The sequence below is a fragment of the Ambystoma mexicanum genome, chromosome 4p (genome assembly GCF_040938575.1).
Source record: "Ambystoma mexicanum isolate Mex_15411 chromosome 4p, UKY_AmexF1_1, whole genome shotgun sequence".
Classification (NCBI taxonomy): domain Eukaryota; kingdom Metazoa; phylum Chordata; class Amphibia; order Caudata; family Ambystomatidae; genus Ambystoma; species Ambystoma mexicanum.
The window spans coordinates 953,370,779-953,386,691 of NC_090927.1; the positions used below are offsets into that span (position 1 = coordinate 953,370,779).

The 15,913-nt window shown below is 45.8% G+C and overlaps 1 protein-coding gene across 2 annotated transcripts in view; it reads left to right on the top strand.

Annotated features, from left to right (window-relative positions):
- The window catches only part of ASCC3 (activating signal cointegrator 1 complex subunit 3), a 2,962,611-nt gene that overhangs the window by 162,062 nt on the left and 2,784,636 nt on the right, over positions 1–15,913 (top strand). For both annotated transcript variants that reach the window (XM_069606524.1, XM_069606525.1), the window contains exon 3: positions 8,946–9,095. In XM_069606524.1, coding sequence (XP_069462625.1) covers positions 9,006–9,095 — 90 coding nt within the window. In that variant the 5' untranslated portion in view covers positions 8,946–9,005. The remainder of the gene's footprint in view (positions 1–8,945; positions 9,096–15,913) is intronic.

Consider the following 15,913-nt stretch of genomic DNA (forward strand, 5'->3'; position numbering starts at 1 on the left):
AAAGGCGCGCTCCTTAAAACCCAAACATGGTCCGGTCCTCCTGGCTATCCCGTTCACTGCAGCGGTGCACAGCAAATTCGACCAGGGGAGGGAGGCCTACCTTGGTGTTTGGCGAACTGGTTGGTCCACCAGCTCAAGGGAAGAAGATTCCTTGCAGATCTTCTCTGTCATCGAAGTTTGGAGATTTGGACCCACAGCAGGGCTTCACCGGGAGGTTCAGTCATGGTAGTGGTCCTCTTCCTTCAGCTTCTCTTCGGTTCTCTCGATCCAGTGGCGACTCTGCCTTTCAAGTCCCAGAGACCTGCTTTTTATGCAGTTTTCCCCCATTCACACAGCCTGGCTGTCAATCGCACAGCAGGGTGGCTGTCCTGGCAGTGCAGTCACCTAGCCAATCAAACAAGAGTGCAACTTGGGTCTCCAAGGATACCCTGTGCAGGGGACCTAAAACCCCTTCCTCACATCCTGTCTACCAAGAATCTCAGGCGCTTAAGGAGGACTTCTGTGCAGAAGCCCGCCAAAGGACGGCGAGCAAAGGAACCAAACCTGGTTTGGCGTGCAGAGTAAAACACGAGAAAGACCTTTACAAAAAGAAATGGCGAATAAACCCAGCCGGAACCAAATCAAAGTAAATGGGTTCCAGCAGATTTCAGTTCGAGGCTATTAACATAGCCTTAAACAGTACCAAGGCTATTTTCATAGACCGCGGTAGGAAAAATATGGTAGATGCCACTGCCACCAGCCAAATCTTAAAGAAAGGGGAACAAAATAATGTTCTATGAGGGACAGACAAAAAGCGATAACTATTAACCCTTTCCAGTACTCTATGCAAGATAGTTTGTGGGTCTGTGAATTTAAAAAGACTAATAAAGTTAATGGCAACTTTAAATGTTCTGGGAGACAGTAGTCAGTCCCAGAAAATGGAGTTTAAAGTGGGAAGTCTGAAAAAGACAACCCTGTGTCACTGCACTAAAGGTGCTGTGTGACACACAGTAAAAAGATGCCTATGGAGTAGGTGAGGCTCCACAGTCTATGAACACAAAAATGTTAAACACACAGCAAAACAGATGTAAGAGTGGGAAAAAAGGCTCACACTCTTACCAGGTGAAAAAAATAAATCCTACAAATCCAGCAAAGCTTCTGAGGGACTCAGTAGGTAAGGGAAATTAGACATTTTGGAGAATTCTCCCTAACATGTCCAGCTTCAGCTGCCTTGGAAAACTTTTTCGGCAGAGTGCGCTGTACGTTGATTGCTTTGAGTCGATGTCCATCGAAGGCCTCCGTCGAGGGTGACATCATCGGGGAGCATATATAGCACGTGCGGCTCCCGTTGTCCTCCGTTCTGTTTTTTTTGTGACCACAGTGGCTTTGGCTAACGAAATTCTCTGACGAGAAATTCTTCGAAAATCTGTCGATATCTCTTCATCTTCGACGCCATCTACACCGAAGACCGGTTTAAAAAAAGTCGACACTTCAGGTCCAAGATGTCTCTCACCGACCCACACCGTGTCTGCTTGTGGTGCCTCAGGGAAGACCATGACACGTCCAATTGTACCAAGTGCCAGTACATGACAGGAAAGTCCTTAAGGGAGCGGAAGGGGAAACTCCAGGTAGGGAAAATACCCAAATCCCCTAAGACCCGACCCACTAAGCCTTCGACCGACGAGTCGAGAGGAGACTCTCCTCGGGGGAAGAAGGCAAAGCGATCTAGGTCTAGAAGTGGCTCCCACCACTCACCGGAGGTCGCCTTCGTCAACGCCTTCGTCCAAAACTTCCCCCAAAAGGGTTGCCTGTCCCACAAAAAAGTCTACCCCAGCTGAATGGGAAGCTTTCCGAAAGGAAATGTTGAAAATATTCGAAAAAGGTCATGCTCCTACCAAGCCTTCTCAGCAAGCCGGTAAGGATAGGTCTCGCTCTTTATCCCACACTCCCTCGAGCCCGGAAAGTGGCCTGACAAACCTCAGGAACCATTGAGGTCCGATGATAAGTGCAAGGAACAGTCGAGGTCCTCAACACCATCGAGACCTTCGACGGGAGCGGTTTCTTTGATGCCTGCCAGGACCTCGACGACGGTGTCTTCGACACTCGTTGGCATGTCGACGTCAAAGACTTCAAAGTCAGCTGCGCCACAAACGCCAGCTGTCCCATTGAAGCCTAACGCTCCTCCTTCATCAACGCCAAAGAAGCCTTCGACGTCGTTGAAGCCTATACCTTCCATTCCTGAAGGAATTAACACTCCTCTTCCAGGAAAGGAGTTTTTCAAATCATTATATTCAATTTATGAAGATGAGGAACGCTCAGATGAGGAAGATGCCCCATTTGGGTTGGAATATGGGACACCCAATGTTCCAGAGTGTCTAATTTCAGAGGAGTCCAGTATTAGGGACTTACATGATAACTTACAGTCTGCGAGTGGAGTTGATACTTCACCCGAGCTGGAATTTGGGAAATCTGAGCCTGGCAAACATGCAGAGACTCCATACAGACAACTTATGTCCTACGCTGTTGAATACATGGGATGGAGCAGGCCACCACTCCCTTATGAACAAGATGACCTAACCGATATATTGGATAAGGGTCCTCCAACATACCCTGTTTTGCCCTTTCATGTGGCTTTACAGAGAAGGGTGGCTAAAAATACTACCCCTCCATTAGTGACCCCGACTACCTGTCCAAACACCCCAAACCACAGAGTCTGGTGGTGCAGGCAGCTACATCCACCTCAAAACAGGCAGCTTACCCGTGTTTAGATGGATGGGCAAGAAAGGTATTTTCAGCAAGGAATATGGCACTGAAATCCGCCAACTCCAATTGTGCCCTGGCACATTTTCATACACTCTGTATTTTTTTTCTGTGGGATTACATATCTATGGTGGCAGAGCACATTCCGGAGGGGAACGAAAGGGATGGCTTCTTAGCTGTAATTAAGGACAGCAAATAAGCTAGTTGTGAATCCCGTCAGTCAGCAGTGGATACTGTGTATAGCGTCAGCAGATCCATGGCGACCAGCACCGTAATGCGCAGACATGCCTGGTTGAGGAAGTCAGGTTTTGCACCAGATGTGCAGTCGAGACTTCTCAACATTCCCTTTGATGGTTCTCATCTTTTTGGCAGCAAGGCTGACGAGGGCCTTGAGAAGTTGCAGACCTCGAAGGCGGCAGCCAAGTCTTTAGGTGCCGCTGTTGGGCAACCTCAGACTTTTTGTACTAGTGGACAACCTTGGAGGGGTAGATCTTTTCGCTACAATTCCTCAGTTGGAAGGGCGAGAGGAATGGCCAGTCAAAGAGGCCAGTGAAAATGTCCTCATGGTGGATGAGCTAGAGGTGCCAACCCAGCTGAAGCAGCAGCCTCCTTACCATCGGCCTCTGCAACAGCCGCCTCAAAACCACTTTGAGGTCTTGAATCACAATTCACCAGTGGGGAGTAGACTGTCTCCACATTTAGAAGAAAGGTGAGCCATTATTTTGGATGCTTGGGCTCTGGAAATCATAGCCCACGGTTACTGCCTTCCTTTTAAAAGACCTCAAAACAATCCACCAAGGAGCCGCTCTTTGATGGTTCCGGACCCGCTCCTTGTGCAGGAAGTTTTAACCCTGATAGAGAAATGTGCTCTAGAACCAGTACCTGTAGCGCAGAGGAACAAGGGATGGTACTCCCCATATTTTTTGATCCCCAAAAAGGACGGAGGACTGAGACCCATCTTGGACTTGAACAAGTTCCTCAGGCAGCGAGTCTCAGGAGGGGCAGGGTTTCACGTCTACCCCTACCTGGACGATTGGCTGATCAGGGCGCGTTCTCCCGAACAGGCCTTGGATCATCTCAAAGTCACCTGCCACTCCTTCACAGATTGGGATTGTCCCTCTTACAAGAAGTCCCGTATGACACCTTCTCAACAGCTCCAGTACATTGGGGCTGTGTTGGACACATCCCTGGGAAAGAGGTTGCCACCCAAGGTGAGGGCTCAAGACATTTTTCAGATGGTATCCAAATTTACGAGTGCCCAGAATCTGCCGGCCTTTGATTTCTTGATGTTGCTTGGCCTCATGGCATCCTGCATTTTTCTGGTGCCAGAAGCCTGCCTGAGAAAGAGATCCCTTCAATGTGCTCTAAGAACACAATTGTCCCAGTTCTCAGGAAAGATGTCGGACTGTCTTCAGATTCCAGCCCAAGGTCTCACTGGATCGTCTGTGGTGGGCCTGTGAGGAAAATATTCTGAAGGGAGAACCCTTTTAGCAGCCATGGCTGGAGATTACAATAGTGACTGAAGCGTCACTAATGGGGTGGTAGGCCCATGCCAATGATCTGACAGTCAGCGGTCGTAGGTTTCCATCGGAGTCCAAACTATACATCTATCTATTTGGAGCTGAGGGCAATCAGACTAGCTCTGAAGGCCTTCCTGCCCTCCGTACGGAGAAAGAATATCCTGATAATGACGGACAACACAGTGGCCATGTACTACTTCAACAAGAGAGGAGGTGTAGAGTCACTACCACTGTGCAGAGAGGCAATGCAGCTCTGGTACTGGGCAATTCAAGAAGGAATATCTCTTTCGGCAGTTCAACTAGCCAGAGAGGATAACATGGCGGAAGATGCTCTGAGCAGGCAGAGCACAGTCTCCCACGAGTGGTAACTAGCTCAGAAAGTCCCTCAAAAGATCTTCACTCTTTGGGGAACCCCTTCGAGTGGCTCTATTCCCGACCAGTGTCAACCGGAAGTGTGAGCTGTACTGCTCCAGAGAATTTCCCCCAAGAGGAGCACTAGGAGACGCTTTTGTGGTAGACTGTGAGCTTCCGCTCCTATACGCGTTTCCGCCAGTTCGTCATTCCTCATGTGACCAGGAGGTTGAGAAAGCTCAGGAAACACATGATCCTAATTGCCCCGGATTGGGCCAGGAGGATGTGGTACCCGACCTTCTAGACATGTCCGTCTGTCCTCCGATATGTCTTCCTGAGAGAGAGGATCTTCTCTCGCAAGAGGACGGTCGGGTTCTCCATCCAGAGGTCAATATTCTCAACCTTCACGCTTGGTTTCTGAAAGGTTGAGATATAAGGATTGAGACCTCCCGGATAACGTTATGGGAGGTGTTGCTTTTGGCTAGAAGACCAGCAACAAAATCTTTGTGTTGTTGGAACAAATTTTGCAACTGGTGCAAAGAAAAGAATGTGGATCCTTTTCTGTGTAAAACACTGGACGTACTGTCTTTTCCTCTATCCTTAGCCAATTTGGGGCTCCAGATTGGTACCATTAAAGGCTATCTGGCGGCGCTGTCCATTTTTAAGTGCTCGTCAGAGGAATGTTCTTATTTCAAAATCCCTCTGGTGACTCAATTCCTGAAAGGACTCATGAATGTGTATCCTCCATCTTCTTTCCAGGTTCCTGTTTGGGAACTAAAGCTGGTTTTTAAATCCTTAATGTGTACACCATTTGAACCCCCGCACACGTGTCCTCTAAGGCTATTTACCTTTAACACCATTTTATAAGCATGCAGAGTGAGCGAGTTACAGGCACTGTCAGTAAAGCCATCCTTTACAGTCTTCTACAACAAGGTTGTCTTCAAGGTCAAACCTTCATTTTTACCAAAAATCATTTCAGATTATCAATTGAACCAGAAAATTGTCCTTGCTTCCTTCTACCCTCCACCGCACCCTGGTGAGGAGGAGGAAAGACTTCATAGGTTAGATCCTAGAATAGCATTAATCTTTTACATTTCAAGAACATCCAAGATACGGTTTGATGAAGAGTTGTTCATGGGGTATACAGAACACAAACTAGGTCCGGCTATTACCAAACGGACCTTATCTAGGTGGATAATTTTGTCAATTTGAGTGCTACAGGCTTGCAGGGAAAGACCCTCCTGAAGGTTTGGGGGATCATTCCACCAGGGGAATGACCACATCTACAGCCCTCCAAAGGTGAGTTCCTATTAGGACTATTTGTGATGATGCAATGTGGTCATCAATACACAATAAACAATATGCTCTGGATGCTTCCCATTCTCAAGATCTTGCTTTTGGCAAGGCAGTACTTTGTTCTGCCCTTGAAAATGTGTGATATATAGAATTCTACACCCTCCTCCAATCATAAACACTGCTTTGGGATTCTGTCAAAGATGAGGAATACGTTGGAGGACACAATCCATTTGAAGAACAAGTTACTTACCCCTGGTAACGCTCTTTTGACTGGATGTTCCTCCAGCGTATTCCTCAACGCCCTCCCATCCTACCCCTTTGTAGAATTTCCCATGCTATTATAGCTTCCGCTCCAACAGGAGTCAGTACTGTCATGCCCGTATTTATGGGCATCTCTGCTGCATGGGAAGGAGGAAAAACAGAACTGAGGCCAACGGGCGCTGCGTGTGCTATATATGCTCCTTGATGACGTCACCCTCAACGGAGGCCTTTGAGAGACATCAACTCGACGCCATTGACACACAGCGCCCTCTGCCGAAAAAGTTTTCCAAGGCAGCTGAAGCTGGACATTACATGTCAAAGATGAGGAATACGTTGGAGGAACATCCAGTCGAACGTTACCAGTGGTAAGTAACTTGTTCTACTGGGCAAAACAAGAACATTCAAGAAGGGAGGCATCTTGTCATGGAGGTTACAGTGAGGTGTGAGTGTTGGAATTGGTGTGTGTGTGCACACATGTGTATGTGTGTTTGGCTGATGAATGAGGAAAGATCACGGAAACATTAAGCTACAGTTAGTGCAAGTGACATTAGCAAAACTACACAAGGAGAGCAATTCTAATATAAAATGTTTGATACTGACAGTGCCATGCTGACATATATTGGGCACAGCCAGCATGAACACATGTTTTTGCAGTGGCATGCTTGAATGCTTGGTGCAACCAGCAGAAGGATGTGCAAATATTGGGCCAGTGCTAGAATACAAGGTCAATATGAAAACATCTTTTCGAAAACATTTCTGACATAAATTGTTGGCTACTGACAGTATGAACGTGGGGCAGTATTGGTTCATTGTGTTGACAGGCTGCATTTACTCCGTTGGCCACAGGCAGCATGTAATTGTGTTTTACAGGGTAATGCTGGCATATTTTGTGGCTTTTATTTGGAGGCCGACAGTGATCCTGCGTACTGTTGACGACTCTGCGTTTTTCCCCTCGGCCCCCTGCAGAACCAATTGAAAACTGTCTGACGTTCTTAACCCAGTTTTGTTGAACTTTGTACTAAACATGCGCCATTTCAACTTATTATTTCACACATTTTATTTCGCATGGGCATCCCCTAAATGGCATACATGGTTTGGGCTTTCTTGGGCCCATTTGAGGAAAATAGTGCACCCCTCCCTTTGTATTTGTATTTATTGAATTTTATATAGGGCTTTTAGCCAAAGCACTTTGCATGCAACAGGTAATACATTACAAGCAAGCAAGCAAAAAATACAATAACATGAATCTGGAAGCAGAGAACAATATACGGAACAATTTACCATGAAACAATCAGAATGAACATGTGCAGGGCAGGACCGATATCAGAATACAGTAGATAACTGTCAGGATGGATGTTGGAGTAGGTGGGATTTTAGAGAAGTGTGGAAGGAGGAGTATGAACTGTTGGATCGGATAGCGGGAGGAAGAAGGTTCCAGTGGTGTGGGGCAAGAAGTTGTAAGGAACGGAAACGGGATGGTGCACAGGGTGCAGGTGGAACAGTAAGTAGGAAATGATCAGCAGAGCAGAGTAGGCGAGAGGGAGAGTAGAATGAGAAGCGGGAGGTAAGGTATGGTGGGCCAAGTCCATAGAGAGATTTGAAGAGAAGACAGAGGAAGTTGTATTTGAGCTGAGAATGAAAGGAGAGCCAGCCCAAAAAGGAGAGGGAAGAAGAGACGGTCGTAAAGAGAGAGAAGTCAAAGAGAGCGAATAGAGGAATGATAGATGGATTTGAGAGGGGCTAGATGTGAGGAAGGGAGGCCGTAGAGGAAGGCTGAGCAGTAGAAAAGTCGAGAGAAGATCAACGAAGAGATTAGGAGTTAAGTGGCATGGAAGGTAAAGAAGGGTAGGATTTTACGAATGTTATAAAGATGGAAGCGACAAGCACGGGGAGGTAAGAGAGATGTGGTGGGTAAAGGAGAGGTTAGAGTTGAAGTGGAGACCAAGATTGCTGGCAAAGTGGGAGATGGGGAGCTGGGGAGGGAGGAAAGAGATTGGAGGGAGGAGGATGGGTGTTAGCATGGAAGAATAAGACTTCAGTTTTGTCAGTGTTCAGGGTGGGAGGACATCCAGGATTTGATGGCAGTGAGGCAGGACGAGAGGTTATGGTGGATGTCGGAGGTAAAAGATGAGAAGGGGAGGAAAAGCTGGGTGTTGCCGGCATAGAAGTGCTGAGATAAACCAAAGGAAGAGATGATTGGAGTGAGAAGGGAGGTATACAGAGAGAAGAGGACAGGGCCTGGTACGGGTCCTTGGGGTACACCGTAGTCGAGGAAGTAGGAGGGGGAGATGCAGCCGCCCCAAGAAACTGCAAAGGTGTGGTTGAATAGATATGAAGTAAACCAGTTGAGGACGGAGCCTCTGATAAACTGCAATTGCATTACAGTTGTGCTTCCTACTTTTTCTGTGGTTGATCGTTTATTTTCTTTGTGTTCTCTCCCTGACTCTGGCTACACCTGGCGTTCTGGCCTCTTTGAGCCATTTCTCTTCATTAAATCGACAGCAGCCGCAGTTTTGTGAATCGGAAAGCCAAGTTGAGAGGGGCTTTGCAAATTATAAACCATCAATACACTTTCGATTCTAGAATGAAAACTTCTGAAATAATGCTTGATTAGGCATAGGTCATTTATCAGTTCAGTCAAGTACATTTCTCATGATTTCTGTTGCCAAAATGAATGCATGTTGAATACTTTTTGCGCCATGCTGGCCTTTCCTGGGAGTGCATTCTTTCTTTTTGTAATGTAAAACAAATCCTATGTTCTATTTGTTTCTTTCTCAGGTCCTGCAAGCTGCGGTGGAATCTCATTTTTCTTCCTATGGATCAGTGAATAAGTAATAGATGGCTTTACCTCGCCTTACGGGAGCATTGCGCTCCTTTTCAAATGTCACCAAACAAGATGATTACAGCAGAGAATCGACTGACTTAATGGTGAGCCGCTTCCTACCTATGAGAACAAATACACTTGCAAAATCATGAAGCGCTCCTGGCGAACGTCGTGCAGGTTTTTTGGGCCTTGTTGCACCCATGCTACTGATGGAGCGTCATGTATTGAGGGATTGCTCTGGGGGTCAATGGATGCGGACTCTTAATTATAGTAAGTGGGAAGTGAAAGCTAGAAAGGTCAGAATAGAGTTCGCTAATCAGCGGGGAGGAAGCAGATTGACACCTATGGTATATCCTCTCTGCTCCTTGATGGAGAGGCACAGTGTGACAGTCCCAGTGCGTCCAATGCTTTTATCTTTCGTTGCCAGTGGTCCCAAGGGAACAGGGGAGTTGACTTGCTTATTTATGGGCAGTTGTTTGGACACTCAGTTTGAATTAATCTGTGTATCTTTCCAATTACCTGAGCATGTTTTATGTCTAAGAGTTTCCTGGTTCCCAGATGTCTTGCTATATTTGGGATGTTACTCATTTTTTCGGTGTTCACATCATGGCACAAATGTTGTTCTATTTGCTGTGTGTTACAAAGGATACATCACTCACCAGTTCCCATCGCTGTAAATGCATGTTTTTCTACCGAGTTTTTATTTTTTAACAACGAGGCCCTATCATATTTCCATAAATATTTTTAAAACCTTGATTTAGCAATTGATGTGACATTTTATTATTAAGTTTGCGTTTGAGAGGCCATTGACTATGTACATTTAACTCTATGGTTTAAAGTAACATATCTGGGACTATTATGGCCAGATGCATTGGCGTTGCAGTCTCCACGTCGTCTTTTTGCACATTAGTAATTCTAGCATATGAGCAACCATGCGGGTCTGAATATCACGATCCAAGCCTGTGTTCAAGCAAGCTCAAAGTTGTGAGCACCCGCCCCTGCCATCTCCCGTTCCCTCTGGTCTCTGCTCCTTCCCCTCCCCAGCCCTCCGCCCCACATAGCTGATTCTATTGGTGGCGCCACTGCTTGTGCCTGCTGGGACGTCATGGAAATGGAAGAGATGCTCTGCATGGAGCCCCGCCTTTCATCTCCATGGTGACCATCTTAGTTAAGTACTTGTTTGAATAAACAGGACGACACAAGCAGGCGACTCTTCAGTCAAGCAAAACAGATTGATAGTAGCACACCCATTCAAAACCCAGCCTACTAATAGCAAAAATACACTCGTGGGCGGGCCAGATCGAGTGGTAATGGCACAAGGGACCATCGTTAAGGCACTTGCTTCACTTGGGTCAGTGACTTGGGCCCCGGCCCATTGCCCAACCGATCATGCCCGCCAGCGAAGGTGTTATTGCTATAATAGATATTGGAGACCTCTTAGGAAATCCCTCGGGGTGGCATTGTATTATAGAACCATTTCATATAGCCACACAGTTTTTAGTAATCAAAACAATTGCATGATATGTTTGTCCTGTTTATTTTAGGTGGTCTGCATGACGTCAAAATGCTTCTACATAGTTGCTTGGGAGCACTTTAACACACAAGTGTAACCCCTTTGAGTTGGTAGCAGCCAGGGTTTATGCGCAATATAGCGGCTGAGACTCTCTTCACTAGAGGATGCAGTGCTGTGCTCGCATATGCTATGTAACTTGGGAGGGCCCTGCCAATCACGTGTGTTCTTTTGACCGGCTTCATAGTTGGGGGATGAGAGAAACTGTTGAGGTGAAGTTTTTGGTGACTGGAGACAGGTGAGACTATTTTTGCTGAGACGCGGAGCACACATATTTCCCCAGGACTCTGTGGATTTCCTATTAATAATCCTATAGCTCCCTCCCATTAGCTCTGGAGGCAACCTCCAACATACAAATACAGTTTCATACTTACTGTAATTTTATGGCTTATTGGTGATGGGGAGGCCTATCAAGAGAGAAAACCTTGGGTTTCTTCGCAAACTTAGACATCTGTTAGTCGTGAGGTGAAACAGACTGTGAATTGAAAGGCAGGTAGGGAGGTAACGGGGTAGACTAAGGTTTAGAACCCCCCATTTCCATACATCTCGGGGATGAAGGAGTGCTCTGCTAGGTTGCGTGTTTCCACAGGCCCCCGAACCATCCTCTACTGGCTGTATATTATTACCTTCAAATGTGGATCTTGGCATACTCCAGTATTCTTTTATCTTTAAAACGGTCTGATTTGCCCATGCAACAGAGCAGGGTGCCTTTACGTATACTCTCTGAAACTAAGTCTTTATTCAAAGGCCTACCTTCAGGGTGCCAAACAGGTGCTCCTGACAAAAATTGTGTTTTTTTTCTAAAGCCGCGTGCTACCCCTGTTTATACAGTGCCACACAAGTGGTACTGACCAACAATGGTGCCCCACTGGAGTGTTCAGCAGTCTAGTTTGTGAAAGATGGAGTGCTAGCACAAGAATCCCAAGCATGTAAACCACTTCATAAATGTATATTCCATGTGGAGATGAAACCCTCTTTCATCCTCCTTTATTTACCTGCCAGGAAGTCCTAAAACACCATCATTAGAATAGTCATGAGAAAAGCTGGACACCTACATATTCTTATAGTTGGATCTGTGCACTGGGTTGGGAGTTACTGTTAAGCTGGCAAGTTGTTGAATGAAATACATTAAACGTCTAATAGAGTTCCTTTTCATTGATGTGTAGTTTTCTCTTCATTATTTATAGAGTTGTTCAGGGTAAGAAGCACCTTCCAACCCCTTATTCTCTTGAGTAGAATGGACGCTACCTGGTCCACTTAACCTCCTTTCTCGGATCAAGACGTTCTTAAAGCCATTCTTCAGCTTAAATCTGCATCCCCGTCTGATCCTATTTCTCTTGTGCTTCTTAAAAGATTTCTGGTGATATCGTCTCACTGATTACATCTGCAGTTAACACTTCTATTCGTGATGGATACATTCCTAACGCCTTGGAACATGCGCTTTTGATCCCCTTGCTTAAAAAGCCCTCTTTGGATCATACTGTGCTTGCTAACTCTCGCCCAATCTCACTGCTCCCCTTTCTTATGAAATTGTTGGAGTCTCTCGTCCCTCCTCTGCTCTATTCTTTCTTGGAATTGTCTGGGTTCTTTGACTCTTTTCAGTCAGGGTTTTGCCCTGGAAGAGGCACTGAGTCAGTCCTCACTTCTGTGATTGTCTGGCCCGCCGAACAGCGGGAAGACCGGGTGTGGTAGGGGAAGAGGCACAACTCAAGCCGAGTGTATCAGGAGTCCTCTCCCTCATTGCAGTGTCCAATCCAATACCACTGCTGAAGTAGAGTCCTCTCGCTTGTCACAGTGGCCAATCCTATACAACTGCTCAAGCAGAGTACATAGGGAGTCCTCTCCCTCATTACAGTGTTTCATACAATACCACTGACCAAACAGAATCTCTAGTCACTTTAAATGTATATCCTGATTTTTTATTTTTTTGTTGTATTACATTTTTGTAAGTTTGGAATTAATTTCTTTCCTTTCACTGGGTGATTCTGTTAGGAATATTGTTTGTTGTCCTCCTGATGATGCTATTGGCATGTCTTCTGCTCCACGTACTTGGGTACTTGGGATGATACATGTGGGTACAATAACATTTATATGTGTACTGGGAAGTTCTAAGCATTTATCGCACACAGTATTAATCACTGTGGCAATTCAATACCATTCTTCTTTTGTGAGGTTACATTTTAAAGGCATCTTATTTGACAATAATTTGTGAAGGCCTTCAATAATGGCTGCTCTGAATGTTAAGACTTGCTTTAGCATGTCTTTTGCAGCAGGTAAAAATGTGTATTTCGTTATAAATCTTGATGTTTATGGATCTTCTCGGCTGTACATCATGCAGTTTTCCACTCGCACTCAAAAACAAGGCCAAATGAAACCTCTCACCTCTAACACTGTATTGATTTTAAAACCCTATCCATCGCCCATCGATGCATATACAACAAAGCTCCCCTCTATCTGAACGGCACCTCATGGAGACAACAGAAGCTGCAACTTCGATCCTCTAGCAATATCTCTCTGGCCACCCCCTGGTTCAAATTTGCTAGAGCAGGTGGCCTGAAGCTTCAACGTCACTGCCCCTACCGTTTGGAACTCACTACCACCAACCATCAGGAACAAACCTTCATACCCAGCCTTCAAGAGATTCTTAAAAACATGTCTGTTTGACAAATATGACTAATCACATAATGTCACTGCTGGCCATCGGACTCCCCTAACTCGCCCTCTAATGTGGCCAATCCCTGACCTTTCTACAAATGTTACAAACACTGAAAATATTCCACATTTTTGTATCTTTTTTATTTGCTATCTCTTTACTTCCTGGTACAAACGCTGTGAAGCCCATGGGTTTGGCTGTTAAAATATGCTATAAATAAAATAAAAATGTAAATAAATAAATAACTACACCGATTGGTGCAGAGAGTCAGGTGAGCACTGCAGCCAATGGAAGTGTAAGGGGGAGACAGAACCATCAGACCTTCGGTATAAAACGAGACCGAAGGAAGCAGGAAGTGTGGGTTGTTCGGGTGAAGTCAGAGGCAGTAAAGTTGGACCAAGAGACCGTGCAGATGATGGACTGGGAAGTGGAGTGTTGGGAAGCTTGTGGCAGAATTTGAGCAGAGTGCAGGCTAGGCATTTGTAAGAGAGAGGGGTACCAGTTGTGTGTAGCATTGTGTAGTGTAATGTAGTGTAGGAAGTGGGGAGGGGGTGTGTAGAAGTTTCAGGACAGAGAAAGCTATAGATGTCATGGGAGACAGCAGTAGGGGAGTGGGGTAGTAGTAAGTGCAAGGGAGTGGGTGTTAGGAAAGAGTAGGGATAGTAGAGAGGGGTGTTGGAGTGCGGTATGAAGAGAAGGATGCGAGTGAGAAGTGGGGATGGGGTGTGAGAGTGAGCATTTTAGGAGGATGAGCAGGGCACCATGTTCTTGAGTAGAGGGGAGAGTAGTAGTAGTAGTAGTGCGCAGATGGGAAAGTAGTAGTGGGCAAAGAAGAATAGTAGTGGGAGGAGAAGAGCAGTAATGTGAGGAGAGTAGACATGTGGAGGAGGCGATTAGTAGTGCAGAGGGGGAGTAGGATGGATTAGTAAGATCAGGGAGAAGAGAGTAACAAAGGAGGTTGGTGGTAGAAGGAGAGGAGAAATTGGAGAAACCAAGGAGAGGGATGTAGGAAGAAGAAGGTGGGTGGAGTTAGAAAGGAGAGCAGGGGAGGAGGAGAGTAGTGAGATAAAGTCGGGCTTGAAGACCTTGCATCCTATCCATACATCACCCTTTAATATCAGTGTAGGGCCAGTTAGGAAGTCCCTGAGAGAATTTAGATAGCCTGCACTGAGGAAGCCATCTATAATTGGGTGAGCTATAAGACAGTGGAGACTACCGTCCACTTAACACTTATATGGACCAGGGATGCATCGGTTAGGGAACAGGTGACAAAGGAGACGAATGAGAGAGGAATGGCTCTACCACCCCTCCCAAAACCACTTTTCCACCCTGGTGCTATTTATTGAACCATTTGCCTGTTTCTGTCTTGGATAATGTACACATTGATCAAAAAAGTAATCCCTATACATTTTTAATAAAACCCTTAAACTTCCTTGAGACTCTTCAAATTGTTAAGGGCATATGTGACAGAGGTCTGTCCTATCCCAGGACGTTGGGTCGATGTGAAGCAGGTGAGGTCCGTGGTAAAGCTTGGATGCATGAGAAAACTTTTGTTCCTTAACCGAAAGCCCAGAGAGACTGGCTAGCCTAAGACAACTTAAGGATTTGTCCCTTGTGTACTCTGAGCTGGGCACCATATCCCAGAAGTGTGGGCTGGGTACAGATCCCTAAACTGCGAGATTGGCATTATGCTCAAGGACGCTTTTGGAGAAGGAAGAAGAGAGCTAGATACTACAACTCTGGGTGGATTCCAAATAGCAAACTGCGTCCCTAGATAGCTGTGACTTTGATTGGGGAATAGAAGGGAGCTGGAAGCTAAATCACTGTGAGTGTGATTCTGGCAAAAAAGTGATGTGGGAGTTATATCCCTGTGACTGTGGCAAAGAAGCATGCTGCACACCTAATCCATCAGGCTGCATCCCGAATAGCGAATGAGAGTGACTAGTATTCCTATAAGAGGTGGAGTACTGACACTATAATTGCACCAATCCTGAAACTTTGTTCCTAGACAGGAACACCTTTTTTGGTTGTAAAGTAACACCTAAGCCATGTGGGCATGTTTCCACATTGGCCTTATAACCAGTATAGAAGTGTTGAGAAGCCTGTTGCTATCACATCTCGTAGACAAAAGGGCAATCTTGGATTCAGTGGGAGATTATCAACCTGAACCCTTTGTAGTTTTATCCCATCCTGACCTTGTTAGATTGGTAGTATTATCCAAACCTGAACATTCCTTTTAGTTGTAGGTAAACTGCTAGTCCCCATAGGTGTTTGCCCCAACCTTTTCTGGCAAGAAATAAGGTGTTTAAACTCGTACTGTTGTGTTACATGTTTTGTAATTCCACCACAGCTGGTATATGTTTTAAATGCAGCTTTTGTGGCAGTTGACCTTTTAGAGTTTCACCAGTTTTTGACAGTTCCCTGACAGTTCACAAATCCAGTGCTGTTATTTATCTAGCAACACTTCATACCAAGAAGGAGCGATCCAACGTGCGGAGTAGTCCTTTGTGTAACTTTCTTCTATAGTAGGAAAGAGATTCCAAGCCTGGCATTGCAGTTTGGGGGAACTAGAGTCTTAAACAACACCAATATCCAGTTTAACTGCCCCTGGATTGACAGTGGGCTTCATTATGAGTTTGGGGGAATGGCCAAATATGGTGGTAATGCAGTTACCACTGCATTACCCCTGCATTGAGGTA